We start from the raw sequence: 24,175 nt of genomic DNA, 5'->3' as shown, positions 1-24,175 counted from the left end.
AGTCTGATAGACATAGAAGTTACTTAAAATTTTTATAAGATTTTTTTTAAGTGACGCGTAAATTCAAGAAAACAGAGAAGGTTAAGGCACTCACTAAAAGATATGAGAACTTTTTCCTGGACAGTACCATATTTTTTTCTAATAAGTAAATTATACGTTAAGTAAATAGTAGCCTGCCTGCTTGCCTGCCCCCCCCCCACTCTCTCTCTCTCTCTCTTCCTTTCTTTCCTTTTGTCAAATTGAGCTTTTCCTTATATAAGAGGCACTGGCTGTAGTGTGTGTGAACCATTTTGGAAGGCACTGGATACACTGGAGAAATGTCTTCAGGCAGTATGCTATGATGCTTTCCAAAATGCTTTCTCTTAAACTCTCAGGATCTCATGAAAAAGTAGCAAGTACTGGTGTCTCTGATATAAATAGAGACACCGGATGAAAAGCCTCGTGGGGAGAGATCAGAGCCATGAAGAAGGTCACATGGAAACCAGGTGTAGTTCAGCCTCTCCCATCTTGGGTCCTGTTCCTGTTTCTCTTAGTTTCTCCACTGTTCTCATGGTCAGCTTACACACACATCATACGAGCTCAAGCCAGCACTAGCCATGGCAAAGCAAGCAATCGCCTGGTGGCTTTTCTTGGACACTCTTCCATCATTGATTTTGCCCCAAATCAGATGTTCTGCCAACAAAATCAAAATGAGTTTCACATCCAAAAGAGTATCTTAACCCTGTTCGCAAATATCACACCGAGCAAACACTCTCCTAAAAGGTCACTAGGACTTTGAGTAGTTATTTGTGAATTACTCTTTGTATTTTTTTCACTGGACACTAAAGAACAGGCTAGCTGGACACCAGTGGCTACACCTGTAATCCTAGCTACTCAAGAGGTTGAGATCTGAGAGTCAGGATTCAAAGCCTGCCCAGTTAACCATCAACAAAAGCCAGAAGAGGCGTGGTTCAAGTAGTACAATGCCATTCTTGAGTGAAAAAGTTATAAGGGAGAGTTTCCATGCTCTGAGTTCAAGCCTCAGTTACCAACACACACACACACACACGCACACGCACACGCACATGCACACCAGGACAGGCACATCCTAGCAGAAGGTTCTCTTCGTGTTTTGTTTTTAGCTTGTTTAAGGACTGGAGCCCTGGCAATGCTCATCAAAGAATAAATCTGGCCAGCTGTCACTAGACATGAAGTATGTTCGCTCTTTTCAGCTAGTGAGAGGAGCAGGTGAGAAATGCACATTGGCAGCATATTTGAACATTAGGACATTGATCCTGTCCATGACCCAGTCCCTATGACTCATTATGTCCTGGTCCTCAGGTTAAAGGTACACTATTCAGATGAAAACTATCCTGTAGAGCTACAGGTCAGAAGTATTCAAAGCCTTTTGTTTTTAATAGTTCTTTTGGCGAGATAGGATACTACAAAACAACATTATGAAGTGGTTAACATTTTTTAATGTCTTTTTCTTTTATTTTCTGCCAGTACTAGGGCTTGAACTCAGGGCTTGGCACTACCCCTTAGCGTCTTCATTCAAGACTAGCTTTCTCCCACTTGAGCCACATCTCTGCTTCCAGCTTTGGGCTCATTAATTGAAGATAAGAATCTCACAGACTTTTCCTGCCTGGGCTGGCTTCAAACCTCTATCCTCAGATCTCAGCCTCCTGAGTAGGGAGGACTACAGGTGGGAGTCACCAGCACCCAGCTTAAAATGTCTTTTATGCCTTAAAATTTTTTATTATTGGAAGTGGCGCTGTGGCTCAAGTGGCAGAGAGCTAGCCTTTAGCTGAAGAGCTGAGGGACAGCGCCCAGGCCCAGAGTTCAGGACCCACGACTGGAAAAAAAACTTATAATGTACCATGTGATTTTTTTTGTTTCTTTTGTATATTCTTCCCCCATGGTATAACCCCTGTTTTCACTGTATATGATTCCAGAGCCCTGCATCTTGAATATACATTTTTCTAATTTGGGGCGGGGAAGGGAAATAACAAAATGCTGAAACAAGGATACAGGTTGACCCATTGTAACCATGAGATGTACAAGACACTATATTGAAAATGAACTTTACAACTTGGGGGGGGGGGGGTGAGGAGTTGGGGAGGTGGAGAGGGAAGGGATGGTAGGGGAAAAACAAAGGAGAAGGTAACAATGCTGGATAGGAAATGTACTCATTACCTTACTCATGTAACTATAACCCCTCTGTACAGTATTTTTACAATAACAATATAAACAAAAATTATTATTATTATTATTATCTTTCACATCTAAAGGTACATTGCCTTTGAAAATCTGACCTGGCAAGCAGTTGGGAGCTGACAAGGTTTAGTCTTGCCTAACAGTGTCACCTGACTTCTCAGGAGCAGATCCCCTGGTAGAGAACTTTGAGCCTCTCTATGATCCGGATGACTCTTGGGAGAAAGCTGGAGAGGACGAGGGAGTCGTGCCTGGAACCACACCTCTAGATATGGCTGCCAACTGGCAGGTGAGTAAGAGCTGCTTGGTCTGTATGGCAGATGCTCCTGCGGGAAGCAGAGGCCAGGAATGTAAGGACAGATGGCTTCCTTTGATTTGGGGCCCTGAATAGCAGGCCTTTTATTTTTAAGAAACTCAGCTTGTCAAGAGCCATATTTATCTTGAATCGCCTATCCATGGAAGATCTAGGTCAGCTGAGCCCTGAGTGTAAAAGTGTCTACCTAATCAGATCAGAGTTGAGATGTTGAGAGGTCAAGAAAACCCAAATTTTACATCGAGGTAGACGTTCTGCGCACACCCCAGAATTATTTCTATCTCAGTTTCCTGAGCTCAGAGAAATTGCTATCATTGATTCAGAACTTAATGTGAGTAATTTCTGATTGCAAAAATTCTTCTGAGGATTTCCCCACAAATACAAACAGATTAAGTGTAAATCCTTCTGCAAAACCCCAAGGCACTGAGATCTGAGGAGGTAGATCAATGATGAGATCATTGGGTAAAGAGAAGAGAGAGTGGAGGAGTAGACAATGTACAGATCTTCAACACACAAAATGGAATTGTTTTGTTTTTTATTGTGTGTGTGTGTGTGTATGTGTGCACACACATGTGCCTGTTAGCACCAGTTGTGAGGCTGGAACTCAGGGCCTGGGCATTGTCCCTGTGCTTTTTTTGTTTTTCTTCAAGGCTAGCACTCTACCACTTAAGCCACAGCTCCACTTGCAGCTTTTCAGTAGTTAATTGGAACTTTTTGGTAGTGAACTGGGGTAAGAGTCTCATGGACTTTCCTACCCGGACTGACTTTAAACCATGAACCTTAGATCTCAGCCTCCTGAGTAGCATCCAGGATTACAGGTATGAGCGACAGGCACCTAACACAAAATTGAGTTTTGAGGGTTACGTTCAACTGCGCCTCTCAAAGCTGCTCGTGCGCCTCCTGGCAGCCAGTTTATATGGGACTGAAAGGTCTCGTGCGTGGTTCCCCGAGTACATTGGCCTTTTCTCTAGAAGGCTCACAGTCCTCAACCCCATGTTGTCTTTCCCCTGGTCCAGCAGCAGCAAAGGGAGTGCATAGAACACCTGAAAGACCTCCACAGCTGTGAGGTTCTTGTTTGTTTTGCTTTCTTTTAACTTAAGACATTTCGGTGTAATGTTTTCCCATGTTTTTTCCTAACCAATAGGTCTTTGAGATATTAAATGGGAAACCCTATGAGCCAGAGGTCACCGCTGATGATTTGCCGCCACAAGGTGGGTTGTGACAGAACCAGATTCTCTCCACTAGTTACTCTCTCCACACATGGTTTACATGGAGGGGGTTATAACAGGCACAGTGCTTATTTCGCAATCGAGGGAGATTGCCTGGTCCTCATCCACCAGCTCTGCTCTGCTCTGTTCTGCTGGGCCTCTGCCCCGCTGCATCCCCTGGAAGTTAGGGGGGACAGCAAAAGAGCAGTGACCCTGGGAGTGGACAGTCAGTCACCTGGTCCTCCTTTCCTTCAGGAGACATGAAACAGCTGGCTGAAAATGCAAAGCTGCAGCTCTACAAGTTGCTGGAAATTCCTGATCCAGACAAAAACTGGGCTACGCTGGCACAGAAGCTGGGGCTGGGGATCCTTAACAACGCCTTCAGGCTGAGCCCCGCCCCTTCGAAAACACTGATGGACAACTACGAGGTAAAGCGTCACTTTCCTCCAGGGATGTGATTGGTCCAGAAGAACACCCTCTCCCTGCCCCATCATGCTGAGGAAGAAAACCAGTCCTTGCCCAAGGTGTGGGGAGGGGAACCCAGGCCAAGAGAGAAGCCCTATTTTTGAAGAAGTATGTCTTCATGTCCCCTCCCCCCCCCCCAAGCCTTCCCATGAAATGCTACTTGCAAGTCAGAGTGGTCCCTCCGCTGTGATCTCCCCAGCACACGAGAGAGATTGTAAGCAACATGCACCTCTTCCTGCCCCCACGGCCATGTACGAGTCAGTACAAGGCATCGTGGGTCTCTGGGGTGCCTGCTGCTGTCTGCTTTGCTCAAGGTAGGGACATGTAGGGTGAGGCGATTTTTCTGCTGTTGTCTCTTAGTGAATTTTGGAGCTTCAGCTTACACCGAGTTCCATTCGGCTCTCTCTCTCCCCCTGCGCCTCCTCTCTCTTAGGATAAACCACTTGTCTGTGATTTCCTGAGTGGCCTTTGAACAGAAACAGGAAGCGTGATTCAAAGACTGTATTTATGATCACAGACCCTCTGTTTTCTCTCTGCCCTTCCCAGAGGCACTTGGCTCTGGGAGAGAAGACAGAGGGAGGGGACAGTGTCAGGGCTTCGAGCCTGCGCAGAGACTCAAGGACATCCTCTTTCCTTTTTCTCCCAGGTCTCTGGAGGGACCGTCAGAGAGCTGGTGGAGGCCCTACAACAGATGGGCTACACGGAGGCCATTGAGGTGATCCAGGCGGCTCTCTGTACCTCAGGGACCCCAGCCTCCAGCCCTGCGAAGACCACCAGTCAGGCCCACATGCTGCCTCCCTCACCTTCCTCTGTGAGACAGCACATAGGTAAAGGGGGGAAAAAGACAGAAGGGCAGAGGACATGGTCTCTGCTCCCGACACTGGGGTCTACGGTTCTCCCAGGATGTGGCCCCTCAGAGCTCATCTACCACCTCCTGAAGGCACCTTCCTGAGTAGCACCAGCCCAGCCTTTTGGCTTTCTTTCTTTCTTTCTTTCTTTCTTCCTTCCTTCCTTTCCTTCTTTCTTCCTTTTTTTTTGGTCAGTCCTGGGGCTTGAACTCAGGGCTTGGGCACTGTCCCTGAGCTTCTTTTTGTTCAAGGCTCTACCACATGAGCCACAGTGCCACTTCTGGTTCTTTCTGTGTATATGGTACTGAGGAGTTGAGCCCCAGGGCTTCGTGCATGCTAGGCAAGCACTCTACCACTAAGCCACATTCCCAACCCCATCAGCCCCAGCTTTACCTTTGTCCCTGTCACTACCATTTGTCTACAGGGACTGTCCCCACAAGCAGGCCCATTGACACGCAAGTTACTTAGATTCCTGGGAAACTCTGAAAATGACATGGAGTTAAGGTCAATAATACTTCTCTCATTTCTTATGTTGAAAGAGAGAGAGAGAGAGCTACTCAGGTAGATTTGAGGATCTCAGTTCAAAGCCAGCCAGCACGGGCAGGAAAGTCCCTGAGACTCTTATCTCCAATTAACCATTAGAAAGCCGGAAGTAGTGCTGTGGCTCAAGTGGTAGAGTGCTCACCTTGTGCTCAAGAGCCCAGGCCCAGAGTTCAAGCGCTATGATCGACAAAAGGGGAGGGAGGGAGAAGAGAGAGAAATTGAGATTCCTTGGGGAAAACATAGAGCAGGAAGATTATAGACTGGGGTCTAGCACATAGAGCACACGGATGCTGATGTTTTTCCCACCTGAACACTTCAGTCCCTCCTCTACACCCCCCTGCTGTGAGCTCCTTCCTTCAGTCCCCTCCCCATGCTCACCTTGCCTGCCCCCCCATCCCCAGCATCCACCATACCTTGTCATTCCCAACCCACAGGGCGAACGAAGTCTCAGGGCAGCCCACGAAACACACTCTCTCTTCTACACCTCTAGCCCCCTGCCCTCCCCTTTGTCTAGACGCAGCAGTTTCTCCTGCTATAAAATGGGTGATACACCACCTGGAATAATAAACCTGATTTCTAAGAAACAAGAAGGTCTATTGAGAAAGCATTTGAACGAACAGAAGACGAGGTGGTGACAGCACATGGCCGTGGATTTTCCTGTCCCTCACCTGCACTGTGTAGGGATGGCAGAGACGGGCATGGTAACAGGTGGAAGGCAGTGGTCAGATCATCCATGTTGCTATCCAGAGCCAGCCAGAACCCTTGCTGCCGGGAGAGGGGCAGGTGACCATAGGGTAGAAAACCAGCCACACACAGGGTTGGTCCTTGCCTGGCCTCCAGTGAATGCGTGCCTTCTTCCCCCAGATGAGCTCCAGGACGACAGCATCTGTGACAGCGGAGTGGAGACGTCCTTCCACAAACTCAGCTTCACGGAATCTCTGACCAGCGGCGGTGGCTCGTTGCTAACTCTGAACAAAATTCCCCACGAATACCGACAGGAAGGACCCCTCGAGGGCAAAATTTAACCCACCGGCCATTTCCCTCACCGGTAAACCAAAGCCCTAAAATGTCACTCTTATCATCCCAAAGAAGGAAGGGAAAGTGCATCCAGAGGTGCTCGCGAGGAGCAGACCCACTGCCCGGATCATTCTGGATTTCATTCATGGTCTTCTACACTTGGCTTCCTTCCATGAATTGTAGTGGTTTCACGTACAGATAGAATCTAATCATCACAGCCCGTGGCTGAGCTGCGGCTGCATGGAGGTGAGGTCGCTTCCTGAGCTTTTCCAGATGCTTCGGGGGTTCCAGCTGTTTTCTGTTGCTGCTCCTGCTGCTCCATCCCATTGTCATTCAGAGGTATCCTGTCCCCACATGGATTCTTTCTCGCCATCCACAGCACTCAGTTATGCATTCAGAATAATGAGAGAGAGAGAGAGAGAAATAGTTTAAAATCAAAGTCACTGGCGTACAATTTTTTTTTTTTTTAAAAAAAAGGCTTATTGCTTTTTCTAATGTGCTTGCCACTGGGATTTGAAAAACATGGACTTAGCGATATTTAAACATGGCTACAATCAGTGCTGAAAATGGTATTTTCCCCTTTTTCTGCATTTTTTGCTATTGTAAATATTTTTTTAGATCAAATACTTTAAGGGAAAAAATGTTGGATTTATAAATGCTATTTTTATTTTACTTTTATAATAAAAGGAAAAGCAAATTATTGACCTCACATTTTCGCTTGGTCTCTGCAGAAAAGATGATTCTTTGCCATTTGGGCTATCAGTCTGTAGCCCGGTGATCACATTTCCATTCCGGTTTAAACACAATTGAAATGACCAGAACAATATTGAAAGTATTCAAACCTAGGAGGAAAGTTGGGGTGGTCAAATTCTGGCCCAGCACATCTCATTTTCACATATCACCTCTCCCTCTTCACCTTCCAACAACACCTTCTCCATGTATTTGTGATGCATACAATATCGAAGTTCCATGGGCACTGGTAGCTCACACCTGTAATCCTAACTACTAAGGAGGCTGAGATCTGAGAATCACAGTTCAAAGCCAGCCCAGGCAGAAAAGTCCACGAGATTCTTATCTTCAATTAGCCACCAGAAAACTAGAAGTAACACTGTAGCTCAAAGTGGTAGAGTGCTAACCTTGAGCAAAAAAGAGCTCAGGAACAGCACCTAGGCCCTGAGTTCAAGCGCCATGAAAGACAGGAAAAGGAAAATTGAAGTTTCAACATACCAGAAGCCCTTGGGGGCAAGGACCCTTTCCAGCGTGAAGCTGTGTGAACTTTGTTTGGAGTTGGAAACCAAGAAGGTGTGGGGGGTGGGGGGAGGGAGTGGGTGCAGGAATCAGAAGATTTTGAAGGCAATGCAAATGGTGGATACTGCCATATGCATCCAAAGTCCCCCCTTAACCGAGGCAGAGGCTCTGTCAGCTTGGCCTGGGTGCAGGAAGCCATTATTGACAGCTCTCCAGATGCAAAGAGCCTCCTCCTCCGCTCCCAAGGGGGATTCACGCCTGGCCCACTTGGGACAAGGCTGCTGGGCTATGGGAGCTCCAGCTCCCTGTGAGACCGGGTGAGGCTGGGTTACAGTCTTCCCCTCCATACCCATCCTGCCTCCTTCCCCCTCTCTGAATGCTGCTGCCTCCAGAGGCCTAGCCCATCTGTATGGCAGGGTCAGTATCCCAGAGGACCCGACCACGCTGGACAACTCTGCGCATGCTCAGTCACTTAATGTTGGAAACAGCCCAGTAAGATAGTCAGTGTTATCCTCAAAGTCTAGAATAGGAAAGGGAGGTTTAGAAAGTTCCAGGTGGCCATGGTAAAGTTTACACTCAGCTTTGTCCAGCTCCTGAGTTCACGGATTAGTTCACGGAGAAATCATCATAATCATAATCATAAAATAATAGAGTCCTGAAGTAAACTCCAACATATATAGGAATTTAGTATAAGATAAAATTTCAAGCAAATGAGGAAAGAACAGATGTTCCAACTGGTTGGGCACTTGGAAAAATGAATAGAAACCTCTTACCTCCCTCTTTTCATTTTAATAATTCCCAGATATATGAAAACATAAACTACAGGAGGATCAGAAGTGCTGGCATCGTGGATGAATAACCATGAAGTAGAGAAGGCCCTTCTAAGCAAGGGTTCTACATTTTATAGAATGTCACAACAAAAAGTATCTTTTGTTTTTTATTTTGTCAGTCACAGGACTTGAACTCTGGGCCTGAGTGCTGTTCCTCAGCTCTTCAGATCAAGGCTAGTGCTCTACTGCTTGAGCCACAGCACCACTTCCAGTTTTCTAGTGGTTTATTGGAGATAAGAGTCTCACAGACTTTTCTGCCAGGGCTGGCTTTGAACCACAATCCTCAGATCTCAGCCTCCTGAGTAGCTAGGATTACAGGTGTGAGCCATCAGCGCCCAGCTTAGTATCTTTTTTTTAAAAAAAAACAATTATTTTATTGCCATATTCGCACCCCTACCAATTCTTTTAGAGTAGCCTGTAATCCTAGCTACTTAATAGGCTGTGATAGGAGGATCGAGGTCCAAAGCTAGCCAGTGCAGAAAGGCCCATAAGACTCTTATCCCTAATTAACCACCAAAAAGCTAGAGGTAGAGGTGTGTGTGGCTCAAGCAGTAGAGTGCCAGCCTTGAACAAAAAGCTAAAGGAGAGTGCTAGGACCTGAATTCAAGCCCCATTACCAACACACACATACACACACACACTAGTTATAATAATAGTATTTTAAGACTTATGTGTGGAGTGAATTGTTACCATTGTGGTAACTTGACCGTTTCCATGCTGGAAATTACATTAGAGAAACTGATTGGAAGAAGAAGGATTCAACAACTCATGCCAACAGAGAAAAATAGCATCCTAGCTAGGCACCTGTGGCTCATGCCTTTAATCCCAGCTACTTGGGAAGCTGAGCTCTGAGAATCATGGTTTGAAGCCAGCCAGGGCAGGAAAGCCCCTGAGAGCTGTATCTCCAATTAATCACCAGAAAACTGGAAGTAGCGCTGTGACTCTTAAGTGATAGAGTGCTAGCCTTGAGCAAAAAAGCCCAAGGACAGCACCCAGCCCTTGGATTCAAGCAGGACAACTGTCAGAAAAGAAAGGAGAGGGGAGGAGAGGAGAGGAGAGGAAGGAAGGAAGGAAGGAAGGACGGAAGGAAGGAAGGAAGGAAGGAAGGAAGGAAGGAAGGAAGGAAGGAAGGAAGGAAGGAAGGAAGGAAAGAAGGAAGGAAGGAAGGAAGGAAGGAAGGAAGGAAGGGAGGGAGGGAGGGAGGAAGGAAGGAAGGGAGGAAGGAAGGAAGGAAGGAAGGAAGGAAGGAAGGAAGGAAGGAAGGAAGGAAGGAAGGAAGGAAGGAAGAAAAAGAACACTCCTCTTCCTTAATAAGAAACCTGTGTCTCCCTTTTTCCATGAACTTACTCTTTCCCCCACTGGGGACCCTGCCTGGCCTGGTCTCTTGCCCCGTGCTACCCCCACCTGCCAGAGATTGCCCTGTTTGTGAAAAGAATGCCACTTGGTACCAGCATCGGGGTTAAATACCCAAAAGAGTTCTGGAGATCAGGTGAACAGCAACAATGGGCCTGAACCAAACGCGCTCAGCTAGCTTGTCTCACAGCAGGAGGCCAGTTAAAAATAGCTTCCCCCGGTCTTCAGTCATCTTTTGAGGTCTTTGTACTCCTCCTCCCTGTGATCCAGAGCTTTTCTTCTCCAGCAGGACCCCCTGCGGCGGCTTGTCTCCCTGCCTCCCACCCCCACCCCCTTGGGTGTCCTGAAGTCATTCTTTGCGGTCACCTGCAGGCTGGGCAGCCCCACCAACGGGACTGTCTGTGTTTTAGCAGGTGAAGGGAGGGGGAGGCGCCGGCTAGGTGTGCACTTGCTTCGAATAAATGGTTTCTAGGACTAACTCTCTAGACATCTTCAAAGAATACTTATTTAACCTCTGCTTTACAGTAAAGACACCCATTCTGAGGCTTAAGTAACTCATTCTAGATCAACTCCAGTTTCATCTGAGGCCCCAAAGACTTTGATGGTGCCTAAAGACTTTTGGAAAAACAAACAAAAAACCAGATGCTATATTTGAAAGAAAAAAGAAGACCCTCATACGGATCTGCCCACCATTTGCAAAGCATACAGTCCCCAACCTAAAAGCAATACCAGCCCAAAATATCAAGAAAAGGAATTAACACTTGGTTAAAATATCTTCATTTCCCCCTACTAACAGGCCAAAATGTCTAAGCATGAATTGTGCATGGATTATAGACTATCACACCTCTCCTCTTACTTTGTGCAGTCGGGGTTGGGGAGGGGGCATTTCCTCAGGTAATGGATATGGGAGGCAGAATAATCAAAAGAGGATGGAATTAAATTCTGTTTATTTTCTCTAAGAAATCACAAAACTTAAGACTGGATAGATCTGAAAGGCCACTGACCTGAAGGCTTACATGGTAGAGCATACCCCGCATCCAAACAACAAAAATCACTTACCTGACAAATTTTCCAAATGTATATCCTTATGAACAGCAGAGACTCTCCTCCCTGATGCCCTCAATGCTTGCTATGTGCCTGTGCTTTCTTCTGTAAAATACTTACCCACAGAACTTGAGGGAAAATGGAAAAGTGACCAGACAACCACGCGTCCCTTCCTCTCGTGCCATCCTGGAGAGAAACTTCAGTCCTGTAGTCATCCAAGAGCTGGAAGATGAGTGGAGGACTATTTCTGTGCCCAAGACTGAGAGGACTGTTGATTTTGGTAAACATTTTGCAGATCACAGTTCCCCTCCTGTAGGAGACAATACTTTAAGATCCTTTCTAAGCTGCGAGCTGATGGCTCATGCCTGTAATTCAAGCTGCTCAGAAGGATGAAATATGAGGATCACAGGTTCAAAGCCAGCTCAAGCAGGAAAGAAAGAGAGAGAGGAAGGAAGGGAGGAAGGGAGGGAGGGAATGAGGGAGGGAGGGAGGGAGGGAAAGAAAAGAGATCCTTTTTAGTTCCAAACATGATTTCTGAGTCACCTGCCATCACTGTACTGAGAGAACTTAAAGATGTAGCTCAGTGGTGGAGTTCTCGCTTAGCATTTGCAAGGTTGTGGGTTCAGTCCCCAGAACAAACTGTCTTCCCCAGTAGAGGCTGTATTGTAAGCACAATTCACAGTCTGAAGGAAATCCTCAAAGACAACCAGGCTGTGTTGCCCTTGCCACAGGCTCTACGGACTCCTGGAGACCCTCCAACTTCCACACTCCAGGGGTCCTTAAAAACAACATTGCACGAGACATCTTGAGCTTCCAATGACAAGGTTAACATCTTGAAACCATGGCCCTTTTTGGCCTCACTCAAAGGAAAAGTTCCTCGTCTTGTAGTCCGCAGAGAAATGGCAGGACCTGAGTCCTCATTTTCTCCGATGACTGTCAAAGAGAAGTGAGTTCTGGGGACATTACCATTCTCTTGAGGCCAGAAGCAAAGCACCCCAGCACACACAGGCCAGAGGAGTCCCATGGGCCCAGGCTGCTATCTCCCTTCTCACCCGTTCTTCCAGAGCCTTCCTCATGCTCTGAGCAGCTCAGAAGCTTTTTCCTCAACACCCTACCACCCCCTGTTTCCTTATGCCCATACCCTGCCCCCAACGATTTTCAAAACATTGGCTCCAGGAAGCCATTCATGGTTTATTCAACATCCTTTCTCCCAACCAAAGCATAGGCTGGGCCAGAGAGACCAAAAGACTAGAAATTCCATCCCTGTGATGATTTACTGCAGCCCCACAGACTGGTGCTGCACTGAGCAGAACGGCCACGAAGAAACCTTGCTGAAGCCTCACTGCTCCTCTGGCTTCTCTGTCACTTGCCTAGGACACTGGGCTGGGCTAACTTTCCCTTGCCTAGTACATACACATCTGAGGGGGTTGGGATCACGCATGTGCTCACAGAAGAGGGAGGCAATCAGCTCAAGGCAAAAGGAGCATTCTTCTCAACCTCATCTTGCTCCAGGAAGGTCAAATCCACCATTTGGCCCTGCCTTCCGGCTGCACAGCCAAACACACATCCTGAGTAATAAGTAGCAGATGCACACAGTATGGGGGCCAGGCGCCATTTTGGTTCTGAAAGGCCAAGGGATTGTAGGTTAAAGCTGCAAAGAGGAGAGAGTTGGTGGGTGATGTATAACAAGACCAGGCAGAAGAGACCAGGGAAACTTCACCCTCCTATTCATCAGAAATCTTTGCACATCATCATAGTTCACGGTCTCCGTCCTGTCCTTTGCTTTGTGCCTTTTCCTAGCTCGTCTGACTTCTTCCTCATCAATCATTTCTTAGGAAGGCTTTGTGCCAAGTTTTCATAGATTCATGGTAATTACATTCCAACTAAAAATTGTGGGGCACTGGTGGCTCATGCTAGCTACTCAGAAAGCTGCCCTCTGAGGCATCCCCTTCAACCAGCCCAGGCTGGAAAGCTTGTGAGACCGTCATCTCCAATTAACTACCAAAAAAGCTGAAAGTGGAGGTACGGTTCAAGTGGTAGAACGTTATCCTTAAGCAAAAAAGTTCAGGAGCAGCACCTAGGCCCTGAGTTCAAACCCCAGGACCAACACCACATACACACACACACACACACACACACACACACACACACACACACACACACTCAGATGCTACTCTTTGTTCTCAGGTAGCAATGATGGATAGAAATGAAGTGAGATGAACAGCAGATGGCAGAAGGAGCCATGTGAATGTGAATCTGTAGTCCAGGCATGCTGAAGTCCTAGAAAAAAAACAAACAAACCTTTCTCTCTCCCTCTCCCTCTCCCTCCCGCCCCCCCCCTGCCCCCCTGCCACTGGTAGCCAGTTTCTTGAAGCCCAGACTGTGGGTAAGGGATGGACACACACACACACACACACACACACACACACACACACACACACACACACACACACACACACACACACACACACACACACACACACACACACACACACACACACACACACACCAGCTCCTACTCCCCTCTCCACCAGAGGGCAGCAGAGCCCAGTTCTCTGTGGCCATCTCCCTAAGTCAGCACCCGGCAGTGTTCACCCTGACCCCCACAGGCCTCACTTCCTGTGTGCTAGAGGTCCGTCCTAGAAGAGCCTGAACTTTGCACGGCAGCTGGCTTGCCTCTTCTGTTTTTTTGTATGTTATTTGTTTGGGTTTTGTTTATAAAACTGCAAAGAGCCACACAGGAAAAAAAGGAATTAGAAACATCTTTGGCTTTCTCCTTGAGGTTTTCTCCTTCCACCTAGGTGGTCCTTTTTTTCTTAGTAAAGAAGACTTAAATGGTTCTTTTGCTTTGGGCAAGGAAATAAGGGACAGCCTCCCCCAGTGTTCCAGGCATAGCCCGCCTTATCTTTAGAAGAACAACAGTCATAACCAGCATTTATGGTGTCCTTAACCTGTGTTAGGCACTGGATAGACTTTATCTTACTTAATCCTCACAACAAGGCTTATAGGATGGTTACTGCATTCACCTCAGCTTAAAAATAAGGAAATTGGCTAGGCACCAGTGGCTTACCTCTATTATCCTAGCTACTCAGGAGGCTGAGATCTGAGGATCCTGGTTCAAAATCAGCCTGGGCAGGAAAGTCCATGAGACTCTTCTATCCAGTTAATCCTAAGAAGCCAGAGGTGGAGCTGTGGCTCAAGTGGTACAGTGCCAGTTTTCGGTGGAAAAGCTAAAGGATAGCATCCAGGCCCTGTGTTCAAGTGCCAATAACTAGAACCAAAACTTTAAAAAAAAAAGATAAGGAAATTGAGACTTAAAGACTGACTAGTCCAATATCAGTTAGATACTGAGCCCAAATTAGCAGAAACGCAATCTTAGAACATCAACCCATGGCCACATGAAGCATGTGTATGCACATACACACCCAGAGTCACACACACACACACACACACACACACACACACACACACACACATTTGTTCCTTTTTCAAGAGAAAAAAAATCTTGTGATTGCAAATTGATTAGTTAAAAATCTTTCAGTTCAAACAACAACAATAACAAAAATGTGGCCACACAGGGGTGCCGGTCACCCAACTCTGCGAGAGGGAGGGGGGTGGGGGAGGACTGGGGTGCTTTGCTGGCCGGCTTGGGCAAGGCATCACTCCAAACGCATTCCTCACACTCACATGCAGGGAAGCAGCGTTCCAGTGTCCCTCTGCTGATGGGAAACCAAAGTTTTCCCTTCCCCAGCCCAAGTCTAGCCTCATGGCTGACTTCAGCGCTCAGGCCTTCAACTGTGAGGTCCCATTTGATTCCAAGATGAAAGAAAGAAAGAATGAATGGATGGATGGATGAAATTTACATTTTGTCATTTTCTTTTTTTTTGGTGGGTCGTGGGTTTTGAACTCTGGGCCTGAGCACTCTCCCTCAGCTCTTCAGCTCAAGGTGAGCGCTCTACCACTTGAGATACAGCACCACTTCCCATTTTCTGGTGGTTTATTGGAGATAAGAGTTTCACAGACTCTCCTGCCCGGGCTGGCTTTGAACCGTGATCCTCAGATCTCAGCCTCCTGAGTAGCTAGGATCACAGATGTGAGCCACTGGCGCCCGGCACATTTTGTCATTATATGAAGGTCAGAAATAAATGTTTATTTTCTGTGAAATCTTTGCCCTTTTAAAATGATCATAAATAATTTACCTTTAACAAAAGCGGGGGCTGGGAAGGTGGCTCAGTGGTAGAGCACTTGCCTTGTATGCATGAGGCCCTGGGTTCAATTCCTCAGTACCACATAAGTAGAAAAAGCTGTAAGTGGCGCTGTGGCTCAAGTGGTAGAGTGCTAGCCTTGAGCTGAAGAGCTGAGGGACAGCACCCAGGCCTAGAGTTCAGGCCCCACGACCAATAATATATATATATATATATATAAATTAAATATATATTATTAATTTAAAAACATAGTTTGGCTCTTCAGTGATTGGCCAAATATTCCCTGGTCATTTTTATGGTCAGGCCAGGCTGGGTAGGTAGGGGTCAGTGCCTTCACCTCTGCCCTTTGGGTCCTTACTACTGCCTCCTATGCCCTGTGCTTCTGGCTGACCCTGTTCACTGCCGTGTCCATCCAGGTTCGAATGTGCCCACCTCCCTAGGCCTGTTCGTGGGCTTAACACCAAAGCAATAATTATAATAGTTCACATTTGTTAAATACGATTAACCTAGAAAATGAACACTTACTACTTCCAAGGCAGAGAAAGACTCAGTAATTTGTACCAATGCCAAATAGCTTCTGTGTTTGATCTAGAACTCAAAACACAGGGATGTCTGGTGTCTGAGCTCATGCTTTTTAATTTTGGCATCCATTAGATTCTTTTGAAAGTAAAATCAGGAGGCCTGGCTGGAAGTGGACTGAACAAAAAAGATCTTTAAAAAGTCACATTATGTCAGGCATCGGTGGCTCACACCTGTAATCCTAGCTATTCAAAAGGCTGAGATCTGAGGATCACTGTTCAAAGCCAGCCTGAGCAGGAAAGTCCATGAGACTCTTTTCTCCCATAAACTACCAGAAAACTGGACGTGGCCCTGTGGCCCAAGTGGTAGAGCACTAGCCTTGAGCTGGAGAGGTGAAGGTCAGGGCCCAGGCACAGAGTTCAAGCCCCACAACCAACAACAACAACAAAACAGTCACATTGTAAGAAGATCATGCAATATGTCTGACATCTCTATTTGTCAACCTTTTTTTTTTTTTAATTCTTCAAGGTCACAGAAAGGTTGCTGCAGCTCCAAGTATCAGGTTTTTGTTTTGTTTTGTTTTTTTCAAACTTGTTTCTCAACTATTCCAAACAATAAAAAGTTGGGAGTCGTTCAGTAGTTCACTTCAGGTATCTCTCTTAGCAGGCAGGAAAATCTACCACATGTCTTTGTCAACTTGGATTTCATTTTTCAGAATTGTGTCACCTTTCTAAAGCCTCTACCAGTCTGTGACACAGGGCAACAGGATGATTCAATCTTTGAAGCTGGACATGGCAAACCTCTGGGAGCAGAGAAGACTCTGGACATGGGGTTTTCCGCCAATAGTGTCTGTTCCAACTCCTGATGCCGTGTGGCTTGTCTCCCAGAACCCAATAAAATGTTATAATCAAAAGTTATAATCAATAACAATAGCAGAATCAAAAGGTATTCCCAAATATTTTACCAAGTAGAAATGAGTACTAATTCTCATATGGAAATGTACATGATCAGGGCTGGTGGTGTTCTTCAAGTGGCAAAGACACCTGCCCAGCAAGCACAAAGCCCTGAGTTCAAATCCCAGTACTGCCAAAAGAAAGGTCCATGGTCTAGAACATCCTATTTCCTGAGAATTCCAGGGAACATAGTGTTGCTCACACTCCATGGTAAATACTTGCTTGTCTCATCTTGTGATGTGGCACACGGGGCTCCATAAATCTTCTCTGAAGAGCAAAGGGGTGAAGCTGCCTTGTGTTGGCGATGTTTTCTGTCAGGGAGGATTTAACAGCCCTGTCTGCAGATGTCACGAGAGATATTTATAAAACATGAAGCCGGAATGCCATGCACTTGTTCCTTCTGCAAAGCCTACAAACTGTCTGGCTCCTCTTCGAGGGCTTTAAGACATCTTGGCAGGGTGGGTCAGAGCCCAGCCCAGGTGATCAGCAGATCCTCTGCTCTTCCTTTCGTGAGTATGAATTGCACTGAGAACCTTTAAAGACTAACTCAACTGAATTTTTTATCTTTCCTTTCCTTTTCTTTTTCTTCCTTCTTTCTTTCTTTCTTTTTCTTTCTTTCTTTCTTTCTTCCCTCCCTCCCTCCCTCCTTCCTTCCTTCCTTCCTTCTTTCTTTCCTTCCTTCCTTCCTTCCTTCCTTCCTTCCTTCCTTCCTTCCTTCCTTCCTTCCTTCCTTCCTTTCCCCTCTCTCCTCTCTCCTCTCTCCTCTCTCCCTCTCCCTCTCCCTCTCCCTCTCCTTCTCTCTCTCTCTCTCTCTCTCTCTCTTTTCAGTCATGGAGCTTGAACTTGCAGCCTGGGCATTGCCCCTGAGCTGTTTTGTTGAAGGCTAGCACTCTACCGCTCTCAGCCAGAGCACCACTTCCTGTTTTCTGGTATTTAATCGGAGATAAGAGTCTCCTGGATTTTCCTGCTGGGGCTGGCTTTGAACCACAATCCTCAGTCCTCAGCCCTGTGAGTAGCTAGAATTACAAGTGTCAGCCACCAGCACCCACTGTATTTTTTTCCGCCATTTTTTTTAATCTTCTGTAACATGCTCTCCAAAATGACTTTTCTAAAGTGTTTAACGAGCCCAGAGCCCGTTCTTGCTTTACCTGCTTATTGTTTGAGTCCTGGGAAACAGAGACTCATCTGCCTTTCCCACTGCCAAAACCCTGCAACAGAATAATGTGGACAGAGCAACCCATTGCAAATATTTGATAAAGAAATGAACAAATTCTCACACAGCTTTTTGGATCAGAATATAAATGCCTATTAAGCCCAACATCCGTGGCTCATACCTGTAAGCCTAAGTACTCAGGAGGCTGAGAGCTGAGGATCGTGGTTGAAAAGCCAGCCAAGGAAGGAGAGTTAGTGGGACTCTTATTCCCAATTAATCACCAGAAGTGGTGCTGTGGCTCAAAGTGGTAAGGCACTAGCCTCAAGCAAAATTGCTCAGGACCCAGGCGCTGAGTTCAAGTTCCACGAATGAATGAATGAATGAATAAATAAATAAATGCATATTAACACTCATTTTGTCTTGGGTATTAAGGGGTTCTGCCTCACTCTAATTAATTAAAAACTAAGGATTTTTCCATCACCTTTTCTGCACAGTCCTTTTTAATTTCTTGTGGAATCAAGTTGATAAGATTTTACCCAGTCCAGATTCTGGGAAGTACTTACTGTGAGCTGCTTTGAATCTCCTACAGAAACAATGCCTGCTTGTTTTCCTAAATCTTACCAAGCTGAGACTACATTTCATATCTGAGAATCATCTTTCGCTCTCCGTCTCTGTTGCTTTGGGAACATTCAGGCAACGTATCTTTAGTTCTGCTGCCCTCCAGTTTACCTTCATTCCAACCGAGAACACAATCTTGCTGTTTTCTTTTCTCAATGACTTTCCAGGGTTCCAAAATGTCTCACAATGAAAAGTCCAGTAAGAGACAAAGACAGAATAGGAGTTATAGTGAATGTGAATGAGAAAATTACCATTTTTATTGTCCTCTCTGTCCTGAAGTAGGAAGGTACAACCCTGGGAACTGACCTGTCTGCCCGCTCTCTTCGTAAAAGCAGCACAGCAAGACCTGATCCTAGTCTTTCTACTCTGTCTATTGCTTGCACAATGCCTAACAAAACACTTCCCAGAACCCCCCCACCCCCCACCCCCTCCACCCCCCCACAGGTATAATTCTATCAGACTCAATCACATGATATGTAGTAAAATCAATCTATCAAAATGGCATCAGTGACTAGCCACCTTGTCAAATCTGGCTTGTGGAAAAGTCTGGCTATTCCGTGTCTTATAGAAATACCACATGCACAGCTCCTTTCTCTCCTTTATATATATATATATATATATATATATATATATATATATATATATATATATATATATAACATATATTTACTTACTTACTTTTGCCTGGGACTTGAATTCGGGGCCTGGGCACTGTCACTGAGCTTCTTTTGCTCAAGGCTAGCACTTTACCACTGGAGCCACAGCACCACTTCTGGCCTTTTCTGTTTATGTGGTACTGAGGAACTAAACCCAGGGTTTCTTGCATGCTAGGCAAGCACTCTACCACTAAGCCACATTCCCAGCCTATATTTATTTTTTCTTTAAAATTATTTTTGGCTGATGCCTTTTTCTGCAACAAATTGCCTTTATTTGTTTTTTTTTTTTACTTTGTTTCATATACTAGTGAGGTGCTAATTAGTATGTTAAGAAGGACAATGACCATTTCCTTAACATTTACAATGTTCTGTTCCAGACCCTATTGTTTGTGTTGTTGTTGTTTGGACTGGTACTAAAGCTTGAACTTGGGACCTAGGTGCAGTCCCTTATCTCTTTTGCTCAAAGCTGGCACTCTACCACTTGAGCCTCAACTCCACTTCCAGCTTCTTTGGTGGTTAATTGGAGATAAGAGTCTCATGAACTTTCTTCCCTGGGCTGACTTTGAACTCCAATCCTCAGATCTCAGTTTCTGGAGTAGCTGAGATTACAGGTATGAGCTACTGGCATGCACCTCTCCAGACTCTATCTGTTCTCCCAACTACCTGCTAAACTTACCTTTAGCTAAATTAGGTTAATTATTCCAATACAAACAACAGGGTGAGTACTACTATTTCCACTTTGCACAAGAAAGTGCACATTGAAGCTAAGCACCTTAGTTCAAATGGTACACCCAGGGAGGACAGAACTGCCATGTAATGTCTGGCCCATCAACTTCAAAGACCCCCCCCCCCCCACACACACACACGGCTTGAGAATGTGTGCTCCTTCCTCCTCCTCCTCAGCAAAGTCTGTTCTCTGTGTGTGTGTGTGTGTGTGTGTGTGTGTGTGTGGTGTGTGTGTGTATGTGTAAAACGAGGAAACCCTTAGATACTGAAAGAGACAACTGGATTGTTGTATATTAATACAATAATCTTTTGGGGGTTACCAACTCCAACTCATCTTAGTTTCTAAAAGAAAACCATTGAGTCCCAGTTTTATATCAAAACATTAATTGCTAATTCTTTCCAGAGGAAAAAACTCTCAAATATCTTAGTTGAGGGTCTTTAAGCATTCTCGATTACAAAGCAGAAATTAAAGTCCAGAATAGCATTGGGTATGTATTAGGATAGTTTTAAAATGATTAAATGAACCACAGGGAAAAAAAACACAAAACATTGAGTTGCCAGGAGAATTCATAAACTTTTATTTTTACATAATTTCAAACTTACATAAAAGTATAAAAATCTTATAAAATTCCACATACCAGTACCCAAACTAGCTAGCTGCCATATTATCTTTATTATCAGAATATATTTATAAATGTGATGAATTATAGTAAAACCATTTTATAGCAACTTATATTTAATCAACACAGGTAAAAATCATTTAAACTCAAGCAAAAGGGAACTTCATTTTTGTCCCAAAGCCAATGAGCCTGGATTGGAAAGCCCATTTGATATTATCACACCTGAAGCCCAAACAAAGCCCAAGGTCAGGACACCTAAAAAATTCCAAACTGACATGGTGAGGTCCATTTCAATATCAGCTTACTTTTCAAAGGAAAATACTCTAACACTCTTTACCAAAAAAAAGTATCTATAATGTATTCTAATAAATATAGTATTTAAAAAAATTAAAGCAGTAATTTTTTAAGTAATTTCAAATAAGACTTACAATAAAAGAAAATTCCTATATTCAAATGAAAGCTAGGCACCAGTGGTTCACATCTATAATCTTAGCTACTCAAGAAGCTGAGATCTGAGGACCATGGTTCAAAGCCAGCCTGAGTAGGAAAGTCCATGAGAGTTTTATCTCCAACACCAAACAGCTAGAAGTGGAGGTGTGGTTCAAATGGTAGAGTATCAGCCTTGAGAAAAAAAAAAAAAAGCTCAACAACAGTGTCCAGGCCATGAGTTCAAGCTCCAGTACACAAACACACACACACACACACACACAGAGTCAAGGGATTGGTTTTGATTCTTCAGTATTTCTCAACACTATCAAAGATCAACATTCCCTCAGAACCTCAGGTTCCACACACCTGCCCCGTTACATTCCTGTGGTCCCTGAAAGCAGTGTCGTTATAACCAATTGTGTCATGTTAAAACAGCCCTCCCCAAACAAACTCATGACATAGTGATCAGTCAGACAGGCGGTACAAAGCAGCTGGGTCTCCCAGCCTCTTCAGGCTCTATTCCCTATTTCCCACTGGAAACCCAACCTGTTCTCCTTCAGGAAATATCTGCCAGGGAGGTCACATGAAAAGACTGCTTCAGTTCACTCGTGCTGGTGCGTCCCCACGGGTAAAACCGCACAGCCCGGTTCCTCTCAGTCATGAGGAAGCCATTGTCACTAAACCTCCCAGCGATGCCTCCAACATCCAACCACACGAAGGGAGCCACAGCTGAGGTTTCCAGATCAAAAACAAATGTGTCACCTTGCTGGGAGATATTGGCCTGGAAAACAACAAAAAGAAGATAAATGAAATCAAGGCTAAGGGAAGAGCTATAGAGTTTGCACAGAATGCCTAGCAGGCATCAGTGGGAGCCTAGGGCTTTGGTGTGCACCTGCTCAAGTCCTGTGCTCCAAGCAGTTTCAGATATGTAACAATTTGTGTGTGTGTGTGTGTGTGTGTGCATGTGTGCACACATACCAGTATTGATTCATGAACTCAGACCAGAATGTACTCCCTTAGGTTTTTCCACTCAAAGCTAATGTTCTATCACTTAAGCCACAGTTTCACTTCTGGCTTTTTGCTGGTTAACTAGAGATAAGAGTCTCATAGACTTTTCTGCCCAAGGTGGCTTCAAACCTGGATCCTCAGATCCCAGCCTCCTGAGTAGCTAGGATTACAGGTGTGAGTCACCAGCACCCAGCTGCCAGCATTTTTAACCTGTGTGAATTCTGTATGTACAATCTGAGCAAAAAGAGAGATTGCCATTTAGACAAGTTGCACCCATTCTTCTTAGCTTGCAGATTAGTATTTGCCCAGGGAGAGGATAAGCTATTCCCCAGCAGGCACAAACTTGTGAGCCTCTCAGGAAGTCCAGACTCCAGTGTCACCTGGTTGTTGAAGCTGTGCATCTGTCATGCAACATGGCCCATCAACACACATACACACCACGCTGCAGGGTCATTTTGTCCATGTAATATGCCACATAAAGAATTTCAAAGGATTGTTTATAGTATATATAACTCAAGTGTATACCCTTGTGTGGGTTATAAACCGAAAATCACTGATAGAAGCAGAGAGGACAATAGATCATGTAACCTTAGAGGGTCAGAGACTCACGCTTGAAGGTAGATGCAAAATTCCCAAATGACATCCCCCACCCCAATCCACTGTGGGCCAAAGGCAGGTGAGTCACATGACTCACTCCAGCCAGTCCCAGAGGCCACTCAAGAAGTTGCTGCTTCCAGGCCAAGGCCAGAAGAGACACTGAAACCTTGTTCACTGTTGCTGTAATCCTCAGATGGGGAATCTCCTATCTGCGTGTGACTGCACTCATCTGCTGGTTTCAGGGAGGATTGGATGACCAGTACCCAGCCTATATATTCTCCCAAATGAATGTGAATTGACATTATTTCTATTCCTGTCTCTCTTTAAGAAGGACAAGTCTCATTGAAATACAAAGGTGGCAGGACAAATAAAGAAAGCCTTTGAGTTGACTCCCAATTTTTGCCAGGTAAGAACATTTTTTAAAAAATGCTTTTGTCCAGAATGCAACTGTAGTTTTTTAAATCTGTTATTATTTATTTTGCTGAGAGAAAAAAAATCTTTGTCATTCCTTTCGATCTGCTCTAGTTCCGTTGTTACAGGTAACTTAGATTTCTTTCCACACAAGAACAGAAAGCATGTTCTCAATGAATCTCTTTTGAATAAAATGCACGGGTTAAGGGTCAATTTTAAAACCTCCAAGACAGTAAAATCATAAGGCAAATATAAAGTTTGCCAACGACAGAAACTTTCTAGAAAAATGTTGCCGGTTACTATGTGAAGGGTGAAAAGGAAGGAGAGGTTTCCAATGAACAAGACAGATTCCAAATCATCCAGCTGCGTAAGTTTTAATACTAACACATCCTGATCATGCTAGGGTTTTCTTTCCTCACCAATTGTAAGGACCTGCTGATGAAGTTACTTTGAAGTAATCAATCAAAAAGTCAAAATTGGAGTTTTTCAACTGGGCTTCCATGCTACCTCACTATCCCTAGCTGCTGCTTCACCTCCCACATTTGTAGATCTAGACAACAACATTTCAGGTTGATGGAAAAGCCAGAGATTTTGTTAATAAGCACCTACAACTGAACCCAGAACCTAATAGAGACATAATGGATGGGGATGACTATTGTGGCCTCTCCCTCCACTGCACCAGCCCCACTAGGCAAGAGGGATGGGACAGGAATCAATAACTGACAAATCTTACATTAAAAATAGAAACCAGCTGCTGGGTGATGGTGGCTCATGCATATATTCCTAGCTATTCAGGAGGCTGAGCTCTGAGGATCAAGGTTCAAAGCCAGCCTAGGTAGAAAAGTCTCTGAGGCTCTTATCTCCAACTAACCACCAGAAAACTGTGGCTCAAAGTGGTAGAGTGCTAGCCTTGAGTGGAAAGCTCAGGGACAGTGCCCAGGCCCCACAACTGACAAATAAAGTAAATCATAAAATGAATAAAAATCAAGGCCAGACATGGTGGCACCCATCTGTAATCTCAGTTTATCAGGAGTTAGAGGTAGGGGGGATCATGCTTTGAGATCCCTGTTAGGTGAAAGTAATCTTATCTGAACAACAAACTAAAAGCAAAAGTGCTAAGGGCATAGCTCAAGTGGTAGAGCACCTGCCTAGTTCAACTCTCCACTAAACTCAGTATCAGGAGGGAAATTCACAATTGGCAGGATGCAGCATGCTAGC

General features: G+C 45.1%; 2 protein-coding genes across 3 annotated transcripts in view; one reads left to right on the top strand and one right to left on the bottom strand.

Moving 5' to 3' along the window:
* Positions 1-7,296, top strand: part of Nfkb1 (nuclear factor kappa B subunit 1) — a 117,162-nt gene extending 109,866 nt beyond the window's left edge. For both annotated transcript variants that reach the window (XM_042701767.1, XM_042701768.1), the window contains 5 exons: positions 2,358-2,482; positions 3,651-3,717; positions 3,970-4,142; positions 4,826-5,006; positions 6,435-7,296. In XM_042701767.1, the coding sequence (XP_042557701.1) occupies positions 2,358-2,482; positions 3,651-3,717; positions 3,970-4,142; positions 4,826-5,006; positions 6,435-6,595 (707 nt within the window). In that variant the 3' untranslated portion in view covers positions 6,596-7,296. The remainder of the gene's footprint in view (positions 1-2,357; positions 2,483-3,650; positions 3,718-3,969; positions 4,143-4,825; positions 5,007-6,434) is intronic.
* A 13,866-nt stretch (positions 7,297-21,162) lies between these two features.
* The window catches only part of Manba (mannosidase beta), a 47,890-nt gene continuing 44,877 nt past the window's right edge, over positions 21,163-24,175 (bottom strand). The window contains exon 17 of the mRNA XM_042701684.1: positions 21,163-21,722. Coding sequence (XP_042557618.1) covers positions 21,498-21,722 — 225 coding nt within the window. The 3' untranslated portion in view covers positions 21,163-21,497. The remainder of the gene's footprint in view (positions 21,723-24,175) is intronic.

Source organism: Dipodomys spectabilis, unplaced genomic scaffold (genome assembly GCF_019054845.1).
Source record: "Dipodomys spectabilis isolate Male_0828 unplaced genomic scaffold, ASM1905484v1 ptg000297l, whole genome shotgun sequence".
NCBI lineage: Eukaryota > Metazoa > Chordata > Mammalia > Rodentia > Heteromyidae > Dipodomys > Dipodomys spectabilis.
Note: the sequence above shows the minus strand (reverse complement) of the source record. Positions and strands in the feature narration are given on the sequence as shown.